At 40.2% G+C, this 18,837-nt stretch overlaps 1 protein-coding gene across 2 annotated transcripts in view; it reads left to right on the top strand.

Moving 5' to 3' along the window:
• The window catches only part of LOC126236271 (vacuolar protein sorting-associated protein 18 homolog), a 349,435-nt gene that overhangs the window by 317,835 nt on the left and 12,763 nt on the right, over positions 1-18,837 (top strand). For both annotated transcript variants that reach the window (XM_049945428.1, XM_049945429.1), the window contains one exon: positions 6,475-6,614. In XM_049945428.1, the coding sequence (XP_049801385.1) occupies positions 6,475-6,614 (140 nt within the window). The remainder of the gene's footprint in view (positions 1-6,474; positions 6,615-18,837) is intronic.

The raw sequence follows: 18,837 nt of genomic DNA, 5'->3' as shown, positions 1-18,837 counted from the left end.
GGATATAGTTGGTCATGGCAACTAGGAAAGAGGTTGTTGGTTTGGAATCCATTGGGCATTGGGAAAGGTAGTGTTCAATAGCGGTAAAACCATGGACATTAGGGATGTTACTGTAAAGGGAGGTGGCATTAGTAGTGAGGAGCTGGACACAGTTTGGTAAAGGGACAGGAATTGCAGAGAGTCAGTGGAGGAAGTGGTTGGTATCTTTTGTATTGGAGAGTAAATTGTGGGTGACAGGTTGAAGGTCTTAGTCTACAAGAGCAGAGATTCTCTCAGTGAGGGCACAGTAACCGGCCACAATTGGACCTCCTGGATGGTTGGTTTTATGGACTTTAGGAAGCATGTAGAAGGTATGAGTGTAGGGGTGGTAGGGGTGAGTAGAGAGATGGACTCCGGGGAGAGATTCTGGGATGGGCCTAAAGGTTTGAGGAGTGACTGGAGACTTATGCTGGATTTCTGGAATGGGGTCACTGTGCCAAGGTTTGTTGGTGGAAGTATATGGTAGTGGGTGGAGTCCTTCTGCCAGGTAATCCGCAGTTTAAAACAACAGTGGTGGAGCCTCGGTCTGCAGGTACTATAATAAGGTCAGAATCGGTTTTTATATGGTGGACTGCGGTTATTTCTGCTGACGTAAGGTAGTTTACATGTTGAGGGATTTGGGGATTTCCCTCAACATGTGAACTAACCTTACATTCACAGAAAGAACTATAGTCCACCATCTAAAAACTGATTCTGACCTTATAATCGTACCTGCGGACAAAGGATTCACAAATCTTGTTTTGAACCGCGAGGATTACCTGGCAGAAGGACTCCACCAGCTGTTACATACTTCTACCTACAAACATTGACACAGTAACCCCATTCCAGAAATCCACCAGGATCTCCACTCACTTCTCTAATCCTTAGGCCCATCCCAGAATCTCTCCCTGGAGTCTGTCTCTCTACACACCCCTACCACTCTGTGCACTCATTGAGAAAATCTCTGCTCTCGTAGACTAAGACCTTCAACCTGTTAAACCCAGTCTATCCGCCAATACAAAAGATAACAACCATTTCCTTCACTGATTCTCTGCAGTTCCTGTTCCTTTACCATACGGTGTCCTGCACGTGACTTCTGATGCCACCTCCCTTTACAATAACATCCCTAATGCCTATGGTCTTACTGCTATTGAACACTTCCTTTCCCAATGCCTGACGGATTCCAAACTAACAACCTCCTTCCTAGTCGCCATAACCAACTATGTCCTCACCCACAATACTTCTCCTTTGAAGGCATTAAGTACAAACAAATCTGGGGTATGGCTATGGGAACCTGCATGGCACCATCCTATGCCAACCTATTCATGGGCCATCTAGAGGAATCCTTCCTAAACAGCCAGAACGCTAAATCCCTGACCTGTTTCAGATTCATTGATGACATCTTTGCAATCTGGATTGAGGATGAGACCACCCTATCTACTTTCCTACAGAAACTCAACAACTTCTCCCCCATTTGCTTCTACTGGTCCTACCCATCCCAACAAGTCACCTTCATAGAAGTTGACCTCCAACTCAAAGATGGCTTCATCAGTATCTCCATCAATATCAAACCTACTAACCACCAGCAATACCTCCACTTTGAAGCTGCCACCTTTACATACCGAGAACTGCCATCCATACAGCCTAGCCACCCATGGTTGTTGCACCTGCAGTGACGAGTGGTCCCTCTCGCAATACAACCTCTGACAATAAAGTTCTGTGAATGAAGTCAGAGCGGTCGATTGAGCAACACTAGTGACTCACAATGCTACAACTGCATAGTGGCCGGTGTTGACAATCTGGCTCCACCGTAATACATTTGAGCATCGTGTATGTTCCATGTTAGACCTGTCAGATGAAGTGCTTGTTTAGTGCGGTGGTTCTGAACTGAGAATAGGACAATGAATGAGCAGAGGATCAATTTAAAGTGTTGGTTTAAGGTTGGCAAGACACTGAAAGAAATGCATGTAATGATAGTACATTTTATGGGGATCAAGCCCTGTTCATGAAGTGTGTGTACTGGTGGTTCACCTGTTTTCGAGGAGGCTGGGAAATTGTTTCTGACAATCCCCATAGTGGATGACCAGCGACTGCCATCAGTGACTAAAACATTGAGAAGGTGAGGACAGTAATCATGAATGACCATCAATTAACTGTGCTCATGAAAGCGGATGAACTGTAGATGAAATGTGAATCTGTGCAATAAAGCCTTACCTGGGAGGAAAACGAATTGTTGTCTTGTGCCACATCACTTGACTGATGATCAGAAGCAGGCCTGTTTAGAGGCTTCACAGGGTTTTGTCAAAATGGTGGATGCGACACCCAAGTTTTTGAACGATATTGTCACTAAGGATGAAACCTGGTGTCTCTGGTACGATACTGAAATGAAACAGCAAAACGTGGAATGGCATTCTCTGACATCACTTCATCAGAAAAAGGTTAGAGCCAAAAGATCACGCATCAAAACAATGCTCATCACCTTTCTTGATAGTCAAGGCATTATCCACAAGGAATTTCTACCTGGGGGAACGACGTTGAGTGCTGCATGGTACATTGAAATTTTGACCCGTTTCATGCAGTGTCTACACACGATATGATCCCAGTACACACAATAGTGTTCCTAGTTGTTTGTTCACAACAATGATCGCCCACACACAGCCTATATCGTCAAACAGTTCTTGGCAAAAAAGGGGGTGGTGCAACTTGAACATCCACTGTACTCACCGGATCTCAATCCTCCAGACTTCTTCCTATTCCTTCAACTCAAACTTGCTTTGAAAGGAAAGAGATTTGGTGATATTCCTGACATCCAACTAAATGTGATGTGGCTTTTGAACACCACCCCAAAGGAAGACTTGGTGCAAAGTTTGCAGGACATGTATCACAGAGCTCAGCAGTGCATAGTTATGGGAAGTGACTATTTTGAAGGACGGTAAGGTAACTGTAGTTCATAGTTCATCTACGTTAATATTACAAGACTACTGACGAACTTTATTGTAAGAGGTTGTATACTGAGGGTCTCACTGAAGCCTTCACAGACTGTAATTATCCTCCCAGTCTTTTACATAAACAAATCTCCCATGTCTTATCATTCCAGTCTCCCACCACCTCCCAAAGTCCCATTGTCTGGCCACAGAGGACCATTCTCCTCATTACTCAGTACCACTCAGGACTGGAACAACTGAATTACATTCTCCGCCAGGGTTTCGACTACCTCCCATTGTGCCCTGAAATGAAAAATGTCTTGCCCACTATCCTTCCTACCTCTCCCACAGTGGTATTCCACTGTCCACCAAACCTACACGGTATACTAGTCCATCCCTACATAGCTCCCACTCCCAGTCCCTTACCTCATGGCTCGTATCCCTATAATAGACCTAGATCAAAGACCTGACCCATACATCCCCCCGCCACCACCTACTCCCTTCCGTTCATAAACATCACCTATCCCATCAAAGGCATGGCTACCTGTGAAACCAGTCATGTGATCTACGATCTAAGCTGCAACCACTATGCTGCATTTTATGTGGGCATGACAACCAACAAGCTGCCTGTCATCATGAATAGCCACCGACAAGCTGTGGCCAAGAAACGAAAGGACCATCCCATTTCTGAGCAACCTGCCAAACATGACATCCTTCATTGCAATGATTGCTTCACAGCCTGTGCCATATGGATCCTTCCCACCAACACCAGCTTTTCTGAACTGCGCGTGTGGCAACTTTCCCTACAATATATCTGAAGTTCCTGTAATCCTCCTGGGCTCAACCTTTGTTAGTCATTGTCCTCACCCATCCAACCCCTTCCCTGTTCCCATTCCAGCACTACACAGCTCTCATTCCACCATCACACCCAGTCGTTTTACATCTCTCCTTTTCCACAACCCCCCCTCCCCATCTTTCCCTTGCCCTCTTTCTAACCTCCCGACTGCACATAGCTCCCCTACCCTCTCCCCACCTCGTCCCTACATATTCCCCAGCAGCATCTCACTGTCCTCCACCCCTACCCAGCCAGCCATCCCTCCTCCTCCCTGCCCCAGCGTCCTCCTTACCCCCGACCAGTCACCAATTTTTGTGTGTGTGTGTGTGTGTGTGTGTGTGTGTGTGTGTCACCGCAAAGCACAATTTGTCATATAACATGAAATATAAAGTTGCAGGTGGCGTAAAAAAATTTTGTATGGTCATGTGATGTGTCAAAGAGATTCATCGATCATTTGTTTCATACTGTTTTAATGTACTAGCCTAAGATATAGTCACATATCATATGACCATACAAATTTTGTTAACCCCATCCACTACCTCGGTATTTAATGTTCATTGATCAATTGCACTTTGTGGTGACAGATGTGTTTGGGATCTCATAATCAATTGTTGCTAATTCTGCCATCTCTGATGATAGTGTTTGTAATATCACACTTTTGTAATTTTCGTTGCTGTTGGCTCTTTTTTTCTGTTCCAACTTGAAGAAGATCTGTTGTGCAGATGAAAACCAGTAGTCGGTAACAGAAGAAGTGATTCTTTATTTCTTATTAAATTGAGATCACAGTTCCTGTGACCTGGTGTCAGTTATGTAATAGAAGAGAATGCACTGAAGTAATTGCTGCCTTATGTGTATTGGAAATAAAAATTATTTACAAACTAGAGAAGTACTAATTCCATATCTGCATACAGAAATCAAATTAATTTATAAATATTACTTATTTTCCATGTACACAAGCATAAAAACCTATCCTTGGTTCAACATCTCCCACATTCAGTGGGTGGTGGTCTTTTACTCATTCCATTGTTTATATTCCCGCCAAGATTTTCATTCCTTAATCCTTAAAATACAGTATAAGTAAATGATTTTCCAGATTTTATGTGCTCAATCAAGGTCACTTACATGTTGATGATTAGAGAAGCTGTTGATAGAGACTAGCCCACTAGCTCTAAAGTGACGAAAAACTCATCCTGTCATGTCTAAATGAGAGTTGACTAAAATGCTAATATAAAATAAAAGTTTGTATCTGGAGATATCATTAGTATCAAATAATTTTTGTGGTAGAATTTCCTCAGAAAATGTGGCTGGATTTGCAAAATGGTGTTCTGTAAAACATTATGCAGATGTCATGCGAAGACTCCTAAGGAAAAATCGGAAATTGCATAGCTATAGCTCAGTACCATGACTATTTAATGTTAATTCATAATAACAGTAAATGCACATTTTGAATAAATTATATTAAGCATTTACAATATAAGGAAAATATAGGTTTCCATAAAGATGACACATTGAGTTGCAGACAAGTACAGTGATAAGACTTGCACATTAGCTTTTGGCCAAAACCTTCTGTAGAAGAGAAAACACATACACATATTCATTCACACAAGCAAGCACACCTCACGCACGTATGACTGTCGTCTCAGGCAACTTGGACTGGTCTGAATGTGCATGTGTTTCCTTTTCTGAAGAAGGCTCTGGCCAAAAGCTAATTTGTAGGTGCCTTTCTGTCGTGCCTGTCTGCAACTCATCGTGTCACCTTTATGGTGAGTAAAAGTCCATCTTTTTCTTATATTGTTGATATTCCAATCTGGAGTTTCTATTGTTTGATAGTATTCAGTCATATACAACTCCAATAATAATTATAAAAGAACAAGAGACATCTACATATTCTTGCTTCGTGTTTGCTGGAAACTTTTTGTAGAGCAGCACCAGAATGCAGAACATTGCTCTGAACCTTAGACAAGGTAGGAAAAGTGTATGTATAAATCATTTTTCTGTCTGTGCTGGGCAGCCCAGCACAGTACAACAGGTTATCCTTCTGTATTTTCTTGTCAGATACTGCGATCAGTTGAACTGATTTTTATTATTATCTACAAACACAGATATGTTTTGAGAACTGAGTGCAAGGATTCAAATATCTTTCAAGGGGCCTTTGTAAAGTGTGCAGTTCTCTACTTCACACAATACTCTTTCATTATCACTGTACATATGATCATTGACAGTAACTATCTACAGGAAAGCAGTGAGACATTACAGTCTCAGTAAATGCAAAACTAGCATTGTAAACTAATTAAAATTATTTGTTAGTTAATGTCTGTCTCATGCCACTACAGCCGTTTTGCAGTGAGTGTCAGCTGCTTCTCAGCTAAGGCGTACTGAAATAGTAAGCAGACTGCCACTGTGGTGGGAACATATTATTGTCTGCTATGACCAGTGGTAGTGAAATAAACAAAGGGCAGGACCCAGTCACGATACACACATGCACATTTAAACACTGCACACAAACTGACACTTGTTACAGCCCATTAGTGTCAACAGAAAGTTCATGCACGATGTTCAGGTGACTGGAGAAGTTCTAACATGTGACATGCAAACTGGTGATTTTGATCAGATTCTAATGGTCACTGATTATTGACATGACACATCCTATCTCCTCATGAGCATTCCAATGTTACAATTTTTATATGCATTCCACAGCGACAGCTGCAGAGTATGTCTGGCAGAGATGATGCTGTTTCTCTGGGTTCAGCGACAATGTCTGCAAGGGACCAATTGAAGGCTGATATCGACAGCATTATTGCATCAGAATGTTTGTACTGTGGAGAATACATGATTAGGTGAGTACGTAGTATGACATATTGTTTGTGTTCCAATGCAGATTTCATTTCAATGATAAATATCAAATGAGAAGCAACTATTCTTCATGTTGACAGCTGCTGTCAATTAACTGTTGGTGATATAAAAAGCTGTACCTATCAAAGTCAGAAAATGAGACCATTATGAATATATTCTTTCAACAGTAGAAGAACCAATGTACATGGAATTTAAATAAAGTGTTGCTTTTGCAGTTCATAGTGCATCCTACTAAATGGTGACAGATGGGAGGAAGGGGGAGAGGAAAAATAACAGCAGAAAAGAAAACTATATTGTGATTAATGGGCCCATCCTCACTTAATTTTTGACATCCTTCTGTAACTCCACACTGAAATGTTTCCAGTTTCTTGTTCCCTCATTTACCTAAAGTCCATGTTCCATTTATATATAGTACTGTACCACAGATATACAGTTTCAGAAACTTCAATTCCATGTTAATGTTTGTACCAGTAGACTTGGAAACTTATTTTGATTATACCAGTCTATTTTGAATCTCTCACTTGATTTGGCTGTTTGTGTAACCTTTATCGCACTATGTCAAATTCATTTTATCCCTTTTCCTACTTTTACTTATTTATTTTTGTTGTACTGTACCTTCCCCAATGTTGAAGAAGCTTCTATTGTCATACCTGGCAGTATTCACCACATTTTACCTTTTCCTTTAATTGTTTCAGTCTAAAAAGTTTGATAGTTATTTTACCCATTCAATTCAAAATTCTTTTTCATCTTTGTTGCTGTTGTTAACCATAGCAATCATATTACATTTGAACATTAACACTGACATCTCTTTCTCGAACATTTATGTTCTTGTGGTGAAATGTTTATTAAATTTCTTCACTTTTGCTTTAACGTATGATTTATATAACATTGACATCTTTGAATCTCTTTCTTCTCTGATTACATAGTGTATATGCTTTTAATTAAAAGACAATCATAACTGACTGAGCAATACTTTGCTAGAACACTTTTATTCCAATTTTCAAAAGAATGGGGTGCTGGAGCCATTAGTATCAACAGTTCAGTTTATAAGTGATACAGTGTGGCTCTACAGCTGACAGAAAGTGAACTGTGATTGTCACGGTAGATAATGTTGCTATGACAGACCTAATATTTTTATCCTCTAGACAAATGTGGTACCTTACATCTGTTAGTCAGAAATCACAGTGTTAACACCAAATAACAGACAACTTATTTCTGAGCTTTCCTCACTCTAAAGGTTCCTGCCTTGGTCAGAGCTACTGCTGTCTAACCCTTCATGGCAATATTATAAAGTAAAACCAAATTGCATTGTAACATGCACAGCTATCAAGCTTTTGCCTCACACCATCAATTATTTGTCACAAAACAAATGTATAAGTCTCAGCACTTCACAGAGAAAACAGATGGAAAGTGCAGTCACACTGATTCTGTGACCAGGTTTTTGATTTGTGAAAATTATGTGTGATGTACAAGGTGGGATAAAAAAGTAATGGCAGTTTTTGTTTTTCTTAAAGTACACTTATTCATTGTCAGCTTTCTCCCCTCCAAAGTAATCCCCTTCATATATGAGGGCTGTTCGGAAAGTGAGGAATGATAGGTCGTGAAATGGAAGCTGCAGTGAAAATCAAAACTGTTCCAGCTACTTCTCTACACAGTCGCCGCTTAGACTTAGACATCTGTCGTAGCGTTGTACCAACTTTTCAATTCCCTTGTTATAGAAGATAGCCACTTTTCAACAGTTTTCTACTCTGGACTGCAGACCATTGTCTGTGTCAAAATATTGCCTTCATAGCCAGCGGTTCATTTGAGCAGAGATGCACCTCGGGGTAGCCAATTACGGGCTGTATTGTGGGTGATCAAACACTTCCCATTGAAAATGCTGCAGGAGCATCTTCATTGGCCCTGAAGAGTGTGGCTTAGAATTGTCGTGTAGAGCGAACCGCATGACAGTTAAGTTATGTGCATTGCATAGCTTTAGGCGAAATCTTTCACCAGGCCCTCATACTTGGCGGGAGACGCTAATTTCTAGCCATCTTTACATTCTCACTGTGAGCTCAGAACTGAAAAGAGTGACATGATGCAATTGCCGGGCATACTAGACACAGTTCCCAACTCATCTGTGCAAAGGTTCATCAGATTTTCACTGTATTTTCCATTTCTCGATCGATCATTCCTTACTTTTCGAATAACCCTCATGTAATATTCTTATGGTAGTGCTTTTTCTGGTCTTGGAAACACTTCTGGAACTCACTTTTCATTATGGTGTTCAGCTTCTTCAGCAATTCTGTTTTTATCTCATCAGTGATGGAAAAACAACCTCCTTTCATCATTTTCTTCAGCCTCAGGGATGTAAAGAAGTCACAGTGGGCCATTTCTGATGGATACGGTGGCTGAGGCAACATAACGGTTTTGTTTTTTCCCAAAAAATCACAAAAAAACCAGTGAGGGGTAAGAGGGAGCATTATCTTGATGCAATTTCCAAGAGTGGTTTTGCCGCAATTCTGGTCTTTTTCTTCGGATTGCTTCATGCAAATGGCACACACTTCCAGCTAGTATTCCTTATTGACTGTATGACCGTAAGGCAGGAACTAATAATGCACTATCCCATTGTAATAAAAGAAAACAGTGACAAGAACCTTCACATGTATCAAACTTGTCAAATTTTCTTCAGTTGTGGCTCTTCAGGCAGTTTCCATGAGGACAATTAGGCCTCGGTTTTTGACGTCACACCCCTATACCCATATTTTGTCACCTGTTGTAATCTTCTTTAGAAGTTCTGGATTGTTGGTGATTTCATGGAGCAATTCCTGAGTGATGTCTATATGTGAAGATGTTTTTGGTTGAAATTCAACCATTTTGAAACAAACAGTCGTGTTTCACATTTCATGCCCAAAACATCCAAAAAAATTGCTTGGCATGATCAGCAACTTCTCTGACAGCGATACAGTGATTTTCCAGATACAGCGATTTTCCAGGACAATTTTCATTACTCCTTCCACATTGCCATCAGTAATTGTTGTGCTAGGGTGTCCAGGGCTTGTAAACTCTTGTCTTTCTTGTAGTAGATTTGCCACATTTTGAATGTGGTGCTGCGCTTTCATTTCATTTTTCATGCAAAATTTAATGCATTTTCTTTGATCCATCTTTTTTGTGCATAAAAATTCGCTGAGCAGCCAAAAATACATGTAACCTTTTCAACAACCAACAATAAACTAAATATTCAAAACAGCTGAAAATGCAAACATGCATCAGGAACATGTGCATCCACAAGACATATTTAAAAAATGAATATAGTATATATTAAGCCTGTGGAATTAAAAAATCCCCATTACTTTTTGAGCACATCGCCTATTTTTGTTTGTTATGAATCATAGCTGTTCAATAATGTATTATAAAATCTGTCCTGTATGTTTTCTGATAACATACAAACATGATAATTACAATATGCAAAGGATAGTTTGCTGCTCACCACTTAGAAGAAGCTTGAGTTGTGGACAGATACATTCAAGCATCTGACTAGAGCCTTCAGCCCTTCATCAGACATAGAAAACCCACCCACATTCACAGAAATCACAGCTTGTACACACGTGACCAGTGTCGTCTCCAGGTGCCTGACTGCAGTGAGTAGCAATCGCAGCTGGGGTGGATAGTGGGTGTATAGGAGAGGCACGGGATGGGGAGGGAAAGGGATAGCAGGATAGGTCTGGGGAAAGACATTGTAGTGCTGTCTGTGGATTGCATGTTCCATCAACTGTAATTGCAGTCTCTCACTATGTTGTGGAGCGAGTCAGTTTTACAATCATAGTACACCTTTCTCAGTGCCCCCCCCCCCCTCCCTCTCTCCCTCTCTCTCTCTCTCTCTCTCTCTCTCACACACACACACACACACACACACACACACACACACACACACTTATATACCAAGTAGTGTCTGGCTGCTATGAATAAGTGCTCTTGACAGTGGAGCTGCAGTTTTGAAACTAGTTGTGTCAAAATAAATTAATTATAGTTCAAAAAGACTTATTTGTGGAAATTGTATCAGCTATGAACCTGTAACAAAAACATCTCTCTGAAAAAATACCCAATATCATACTGAATAATGGCAATTAAATATGTATGAAACACATGATAGTATGGGAATTTCAGAAAAAAAAGAGTACAGTAAATTTTACATCAGTAATTGTCTAAGAGAAAGCTTTGTGCCAGATGGATGCTGCATTTGTTAAATGCTGATCAGGACAAATTCATCTGTTCCCAAGCTGAAATTGTTGTTGGGACCAAGAGCTGGCTGAAACCCAAAGTAGGAAGCTCTAAGATATTTAGTGATTCAGTGGAATGAAATTGGAAAAACAGACTAGATGCCACAGGAGCGTAAGTGTTTACTGCAGTTGACAAAAATATTCTATCCGTTGCGGTGAAGTTACTAGTTGTGTGTAACCGGTCTAGGTGAAACCAATTGATAGATAGTTGTTTTTACTGGGCTTTATATTCTGTTGTGACAGTTTTAGAGCCTTTCATAAAAAGTCTTTGGTCAGTAGCGCATAAGTGTGTAAATACCCAGATCGTGCAATACTTGTTGGAGGTTACTCTAACCTGCCAAGTATATGTAGACTGGGACACCTTTGCATTCTTTGCAGAGGGTACAGACAGATAATACTGTGAAGTAATTTTGACCACATTTTCTGAAAACTGACTTGAGGAGCTAGTTCAGCAACCCACAGGCAATGGAAAGTTTTAGACCTTGTGGCTAAAAACAGGGTGGGCCTTATCAATGGCATCAGTAGAGAGACAGGGATTAGTGATCATAATGTCATCGTAGTGACTGTGGTTACTAAAGTCAATAAATAAGTCAAGAAGATCTAGGAGAGTTTTTCTGCTAGAAAGAGCAGATAAGCAGTTGTTAGCATCTCACTTAGACAATGAATTGACATTATTTAGTTCCAGTATGATGGACATAGAGGAATTATGGGCATAGTTTATACAGATTGTAAGTCGTGCTCTGAGCAAGTTCGTGCCTAATAAGTGGATTAAGGACAGAAAAGACCCACCTTGATCTAACAATGAAATTCAGAAAATTCTGAGGAAGCAAAGGCTGTTGCAGTCTCAGCGAATGATGACAAGCAAAGGTTAGTAGGAATTCATGCATCTGTGAAAAGATCTATGCACAAAGCATACAACTACTAACACCAGCATACATTAGCATAAGATCTGGCTGAGAACCTGAGAAAATTCTAGTCCTGTGTAAAGTCGGTAATCAGGTCAAAGGGTGGTGTGGCAGAAGAAGATAGCAAAATGAAAGCTGATGTGTTAAATTTCGCATTGAAGAAATCGTTCACACAGGAGAAGACTATAAACATACCCTCATTTGACCATTGGACACAGTCCTGCATGGACAACATAGTAATGAGTATTGCCAGAATAGTGAAACAGTTGAAAACAAAAAGTCCAGATGGAACCCCAATTAATTTTTACAAAATGTACTCTGCAACATTGGCTGCTTACTTAGCGTGCATTTATCGTGAATTCTTGCCAAGTGCAAAGTCCCAAGAGACTGGAAAAAAGTGCAAAAACTCTGGTTTGCTTTTTCTCACATGATACAAAGTGAACTCTGGAGGAAGGGTAACAGGCAGATTCCTTATTTCTAGATTTCTGAAAAGCATTTGACATGGTGCCCCACTGCAGACTGTTAATGAAGGTATGAACATATGGTATAAGTTCCCAAATATGTGAGTGGCTCAGAGGCTTCTTAAGTAATAACATGTTGTCCTCAAGTGAATGTTCATCAGAGACAAGGGTACCATCAGGAGTGTCCCAGGGAAGTGTGATAGGACTGCTATTATTTTGTGCACACACAAATGATCTGGCAGATTGGGTGGGCCATGAAGTATGTTGTTTGACAGTGGGAAAGTGGGGCAATTTGAAGGGTGAATTACTTAAAAGCAATCACCCACTGACTTCCACGTATCCCCACATTAAAATAAATTTGTGTCTGGAAAACATTTCTGAGTTGTGTTAAGATATCATGGCAGCTGAGGATGGCTACATTGCGACTGTTCGAGAAATGTATTTCAGGCAGGAATCTCTTCACTGGAAAAATGTTGGACAAAGTTCTTTGACCTAAAAGTGGATCATACTAAAAAAATGTATTATTGACCTAAAGAGTACAGCGCTTCACTGCCAGTCTGATAATTTACACCTTACCCATTTTTTGGCAGTTTCAGGATATGCTCTGTAAACAATCCCTGATTCACATGATTGACAAAGTGGATAATATATCATAAAATTGTAATATTAGGTTCACTGCTGTTGTAGATTTTCTTCCTTCTTTTTATATATAGCAGAAAGTGGGCCAAAATATGTCTCTCATAATTATTTACTCCAGGATACTAGGGAGTTCTATAGGATACACATATTAGTGACTCAGTGTATTGCATTATGATTTTCTAGGTTAAACTGTTTCAACTCTGCCCTATGGGGCAGCTCCCTTGCCAGATGGACAGAGGTGTTGGGCTGCATGCCAGATGGGCACAGGTGTTGGACTGTGTGCCAGATGGCCCTGTGGCAGCTGGGTTCTGCCTTGCTCTGTTGTGTGCACATAGTCTTTCTTTCAGATGTAATCAAACGATTTAATAACTTAAAATGACAAGGGAATAGTCTACTGATTATTAGCAATTGATAAATTAATCCATATGTGGGACAATCGAACCAATAACTGACTGTAGTGTCTGTTGCCTCCTACACAAAAAGTATAAGACAAGGGCACCATCAGGAGTGCCCCAGGGAAGTGTGATAGGACTGCTATTATTTTGTGCACACACTAATGATCTGGCAGATTGGGTGGGCCATGAAGTATGTTGTTTGACAGTGGGAAAGTGGGGCAATTTGAAGGGTGAATTACTTAAAAGCAATCACCCACTGACTTCCACGTATCCCCACATTAAAATAAATTTGTGTCTGGAAAACATTTCTGAGTTGTGTTAAGATATCATGGCAGCTGAGGATGGCTACATTGCGACTGTTCGAGAAATGTATTTCAGGCAGGAATCTCTTCACTGGAAAAATGTTGGACAAAGTTCTTTGACCTAAAAGTGGATCATACTAAAAAAATGTATTATTGACCTAAAGAGTACAGCGCTTCACTGCCAGTCTGATAATTTACACCTTACCCATTTTTTGGCAGTTTCAGGATATGCTCTGTAAACAATCCCTGATTCACATGATTGACAAAGTGGATAATATGTCATAAAATTGTAATATTAGGTTCACTGCTGTTGTAGATTTTCTTCCTTCTTTTTATATATAGCAGAAAGTGGGCCAAAATATGTCTCTCATAATTATTTACTCCAGGATACTAGGGAGTTCTATAGGATACACATATTAGTGACTCAGTGTATTGCATTATGATTTTCTAGGTTAAACTGTTTCAACTCTGCCCTATGGGGCAGCTCCCTTGCCAGATGGACAGAGGTGTTGGGCTGCATGCCAGATGGGCACAGGTGTTGGACTGTGTGCCAGATGGCCCTGTGGCAGCTGGGTTCTGCCTTGCTCTCTTGTGTGCACATAGTCTTTCTTTCAGATGTAATCAAACGATTTAATAACTTAAAATGACAAGGGAATAGTCTACTGATTATTAGCAATTGATAAATTAATCCATATGTGGGACAATCGAACCAATAACTGACTGTAGTGTCTGTTGCCTCCTACACAAAAAGTATAAGACAAGGGCACCATCAGGAGTGCCCCAGGGAAGTGTGATAGGACTGCTATTATTTTGTGCACACACTAATGATCTGGCAGATTGGGTGGGCCATGAAGTATGTTGTTTGACAGTGGGAAAGTGGGGCAATTTGAAGGGTGAATTACTTAAAAGCAATCACCCACTGACTTCCACGTATCCCCACATTAAAATAAATTTGTGTCTGGAAAACATTTCTGAGTTGTGTTAAGATATCATGGCAGCTGAGGATGGCTACATTGCGACTGTTCGAGAAATGTATTTCAGGCAGGAATCTCTTCACTGGAAAAATGTTGGACAAAGTTCTTTGACCTAAAAGTGGATCATACTAAAAAAATGTATTATTGACCTAAAGAGTACAGCGCTTCACTGCCAGTCTGATAATTTACACCTTACCCATTTTTTGGCAGTTTCAGGATATGCTCTGTAAACAATCCCTGATTCACATGATTGACAAAGTGGATAATATGTCATAAAATTGTAATATTAGGTTCACTGCTGTTGTAGATTTTCTTCCTTCTTTTTATATATAGCAGAAAGTGGGCCATAATATGTCTCTCATAATTATTTACTCCAGGATACTAGGGAGTTCTATAGGATACACATATTAGTGACTCAGTGTATTGCATTATGATTTTCTAGGTTAAACTGTTTCAACTCTGCCCTATGGGGCAGCTCCCTTGCCAGATGGACAGAGGTGTTGGGCTGCATGCCAGATGGGCACAGGTGTTGGACTGTGTGCCAGATGGCCCTGTGGCAGCTGGGTTCTGCCTTGCTCTGTTGTGTGCACATAGTCTTTCTTTCAGATGTAATCAAACGATTTAATAACTTAAAATGACAAGGGAATAGTCTACTGATTATTAGCAATTGATAAATTAATCCATATGTGGGACAATCGAACCAATAACTGACTGTAGTGTCTGTTGCCTCCTACACAAAAAGTATAAGACAAGGGCACCATCAGGAGTGCCCCAGGGAAGTGTGATAGGACTGCTATTATTTTGTGCACACACTAATGATCTGGCAGATTGGGTGGGCCATGAAGTATGTTGTTTGACAGTGGGAAAGTGGGGCAATTTGAAGGGTGAATTACTTAAAAGCAATCACCCACTGACTTCCACGTATCCCCACATTAAAATAAATTTGTGTCTGGAAAACATTTCTGAGTTGTGTTAAGATATCATGGCAGCTGAGGATGGCTACATTGCGACTGTTCGAGAAATGTATTTCAGGCAGGAATCTCTTCACTGGAAAAATGTTGGACAAAGTTCTTTGACCTAAAAGTGGATCATACTAAAAAAATGTATTATTGACCTAAAGAGTACAGCGCTTCACTGCCAGTCTGATAATTTACACCTTACCCATTTTTTGGCAGTTTCAGGATATGCTCTGTAAACAATCCCTGATTCACATGATTGACAAAGTGGATAATATGTCATAAAATTGTAATATTAGGTTCACTGCTGTTGTAGATTTTCTTCCTTCTTTTTATATATAGCAGAAAGTGGGCCAAAATATGTCTCTCATAATTATTTACTCCAGGATACTAGGGAGTTCTATAGGATACACATATTAGTGACTCAGTGTATTGCATTATGATTTTCTAGGTTAAACTGTTTCAACTCTGCCCTATGGGGCAGCTCCCTTGCCAGATGGACAGAGGTGTTGGGCTGCATGCCAGATGGGCACAGGTGTTGGACTGTGTGCCAGATGGCCCTGTGGCAGCTGGGTTCTGCCTTGCTCTCTTGTGTGCACATAGTCTTTCTTTCAGATGTAATCAAACGATTTAATAACTTAAAATGACAAGGGAATAGTCTACTGATTATTAGCAATTGATAAATTAATCCATATGTGGGACAATCGAACCAATAACTGACTGTAGTGTCTGTTGCCTCCTACACAAAAAGTATAAGACAAGGGCACCATCAGGAGTGCCCCAGGGAAGTGTGATAGGACTGCTATTATTTTGTGCACACACTAATGATCTGGCAGATTGGGTGGGCCATGAAGTATGTTGTTTGACAGTGGGAAAGTGGGGCAATTTGAAGGGTGAATTACTTAAAAGCAATCACCCACTGACTTCCACGTATCCCCACATTAAAATAAATTTGTGTCTGGAAAACATTTCTGAGTTGTGTTAAGATATCATGGCAGCTGAGGATGGCTACATTGCGACTGTTCGAGAAATGTATTTCAGGCAGGAATCTCTTCACTGGAAAAATGTTGGACAAAGTTCTTTGACCTAAAAGTGGATCATACTAAAAAAATGTATTATTGACCTAAAGAGTACAGCGCTTCACTGCCAGTCTGATAATTTACACCTTACCCATTTTTTGGCAGTTTCAGGATATGCTCTGTAAACAATCCCTGATTCACATGATTGACAAAGTGGATAATATGTCATAAAATTGTAATATTAGGTTCACTGCTGTTGTAGATTTTCTTCCTTCTTTTTATATATAGCAGAAAGTGGGCCATAATATGTCTCTCATAATTATTTACTCCAGGATACTAGGGAGTTCTATAGGATACACATATTAGTGACTCAGTGTATTGCATTATGATTTTCTAGGTTAAACTGTTTCAACTCTGCCCTATGGGGCAGCTCCCTTGCCAGATGGACAGAGGTGTTGGGCTGCATGCCAGATGGGCACAGGTGTTGGACTGTGTGCCAGATGGCCCTGTGGCAGCTGGGTTCTGCCTTGCTCTGTTGTGTGCACATAGTCTTTCTTTCAGATGTAATCAAACGATTTAATAACTTAAAATGACAAGGGAATAGTCTACTGATTATTAGCAATTGATAAATTAATCCATATGTGGGACAATCGAACCAATAACTGACTGTAGTGTCTGTTGCCTCCTACACAAAAAGTATAAGACAAGGGCACCATCAGGAGTGCCCCAGGGAAGTGTGATAGGACTGCTATTATTTTGTGCACACACTAATGATCTGGCAGATTGGGTGGGCCATGAAGTATGTTGTTTGACAGTGGGAAAGTGGGGCAATTTGAAGGGTGAATTACTTAAAAGCAATCACCCACTGACTTCCACGTATCCCCACATTAAAATAAATTTGTGTCTGGAAAACATTTCTGAGTTGTGTTAAGATATCATGGCAGCTGAGGATGGCTACATTGCGACTGTTCGAGAAATGTATTTCAGGCAGGAATCTCTTCACTGGAAAAATGTTGGACAAAGTTCTTTGACCTAAAAGTGGATCATACTAAAAAAATGTATTATTGACCTAAAGAGTACAGCGCTTCACTGCCAGTCTGATAATTTACACCTTACCCATTTTTTGGCAGTTTCAGGATATGCTCTGTAAACAATCCCTGATTCACATGATTGACAAAGTGGATAATATGTCATAAAATTGTAATATTAGGTTCACTGCTGTTGTAGATTTTCTTCCTTCTTTTTATATATAGCAGAAAGTGGGCCAAAATATGTCTCTCATAATTATTTACTCCAGGATACTAGGGAGTTCTATAGGATACACATATTAGTGACTCAGTGTATTGCATTATGATTTTCTAGGTTAAACTGTTTCAACTCTGCCCTATGGGGCAGCTCCCTTGCCAGATGGACAGAGGTGTTGGGCTGCATGCCAGATGGGCACAGGTGTTGGACTGTGTGCCAGATGGCCCTGTGGCAGCTGGGTTCTGCCTTGCTCTCTTGTGTGCACATAGTCTTTCTTTCAGATGTAATCAAACGATTTAATAACTTAAAATGACAAGGGAATAGTCTACTGATTATTAGCAATTGATAAATTAATCCATATGTGGGACAATCGAACCAATAACTGACTGTAGTGTCTGTTGCCTCCTACACAAAAAGTATAAGACAAGGGCACCATCAGGAGTGCCCCAGGGAAGTGTGATAGGACTGCTATTATTTTGTGCACACACTAATGATCTGGCAGATTGGGTGGGCCATGAAGTATGTTGTTTGACAGTGGGAAAGTGGGGCAATTTGAAGGGTGAATTACTTAAAAGCAATCACCCACTGACTTCCACGTATCCCCACATTAAAATAAATTTGTGTCTGGAAAACATTTCTGAGTTGTGTTAAGATATCATGGCAGCTGAGGATGGCTACATTGCGACTGTTCGAGAAATGTATTTCAGGCAGGAATCTCTTCACTGGAAAAATGTTGGACAAAGTTCTTTGACCTAAAAGTGGATCATACTAAAAAAATGTATTATTGACCTAAAGAGTACAGCGCTTCACTGCCAGTCTGATAATTTACACCTTACCCATTTTTTGGCAGATTCAGGATATGCTCTGTAAACAATCCCTGATTCACATGATTGACAAAGTGGATAATATGTCATAAAATTGTAATATTAGGTTCACTGCTGTTGTAGATTTTCTTCCTTCTTTTTATATATAGCAGAAAGTGGGCCATAATATGTCTCTCATAATTATTTACTCCAGGATACTAGGGAGTTCTATAGGATACACATATTAGT

This window comes from Schistocerca nitens, chromosome 2, assembly GCF_023898315.1.
Source record: "Schistocerca nitens isolate TAMUIC-IGC-003100 chromosome 2, iqSchNite1.1, whole genome shotgun sequence".
NCBI classification, from domain to species: domain Eukaryota; kingdom Metazoa; phylum Arthropoda; class Insecta; order Orthoptera; family Acrididae; genus Schistocerca; species Schistocerca nitens.
Note: the sequence above shows the minus strand (reverse complement) of the source record. Positions and strands in the feature narration are given on the sequence as shown.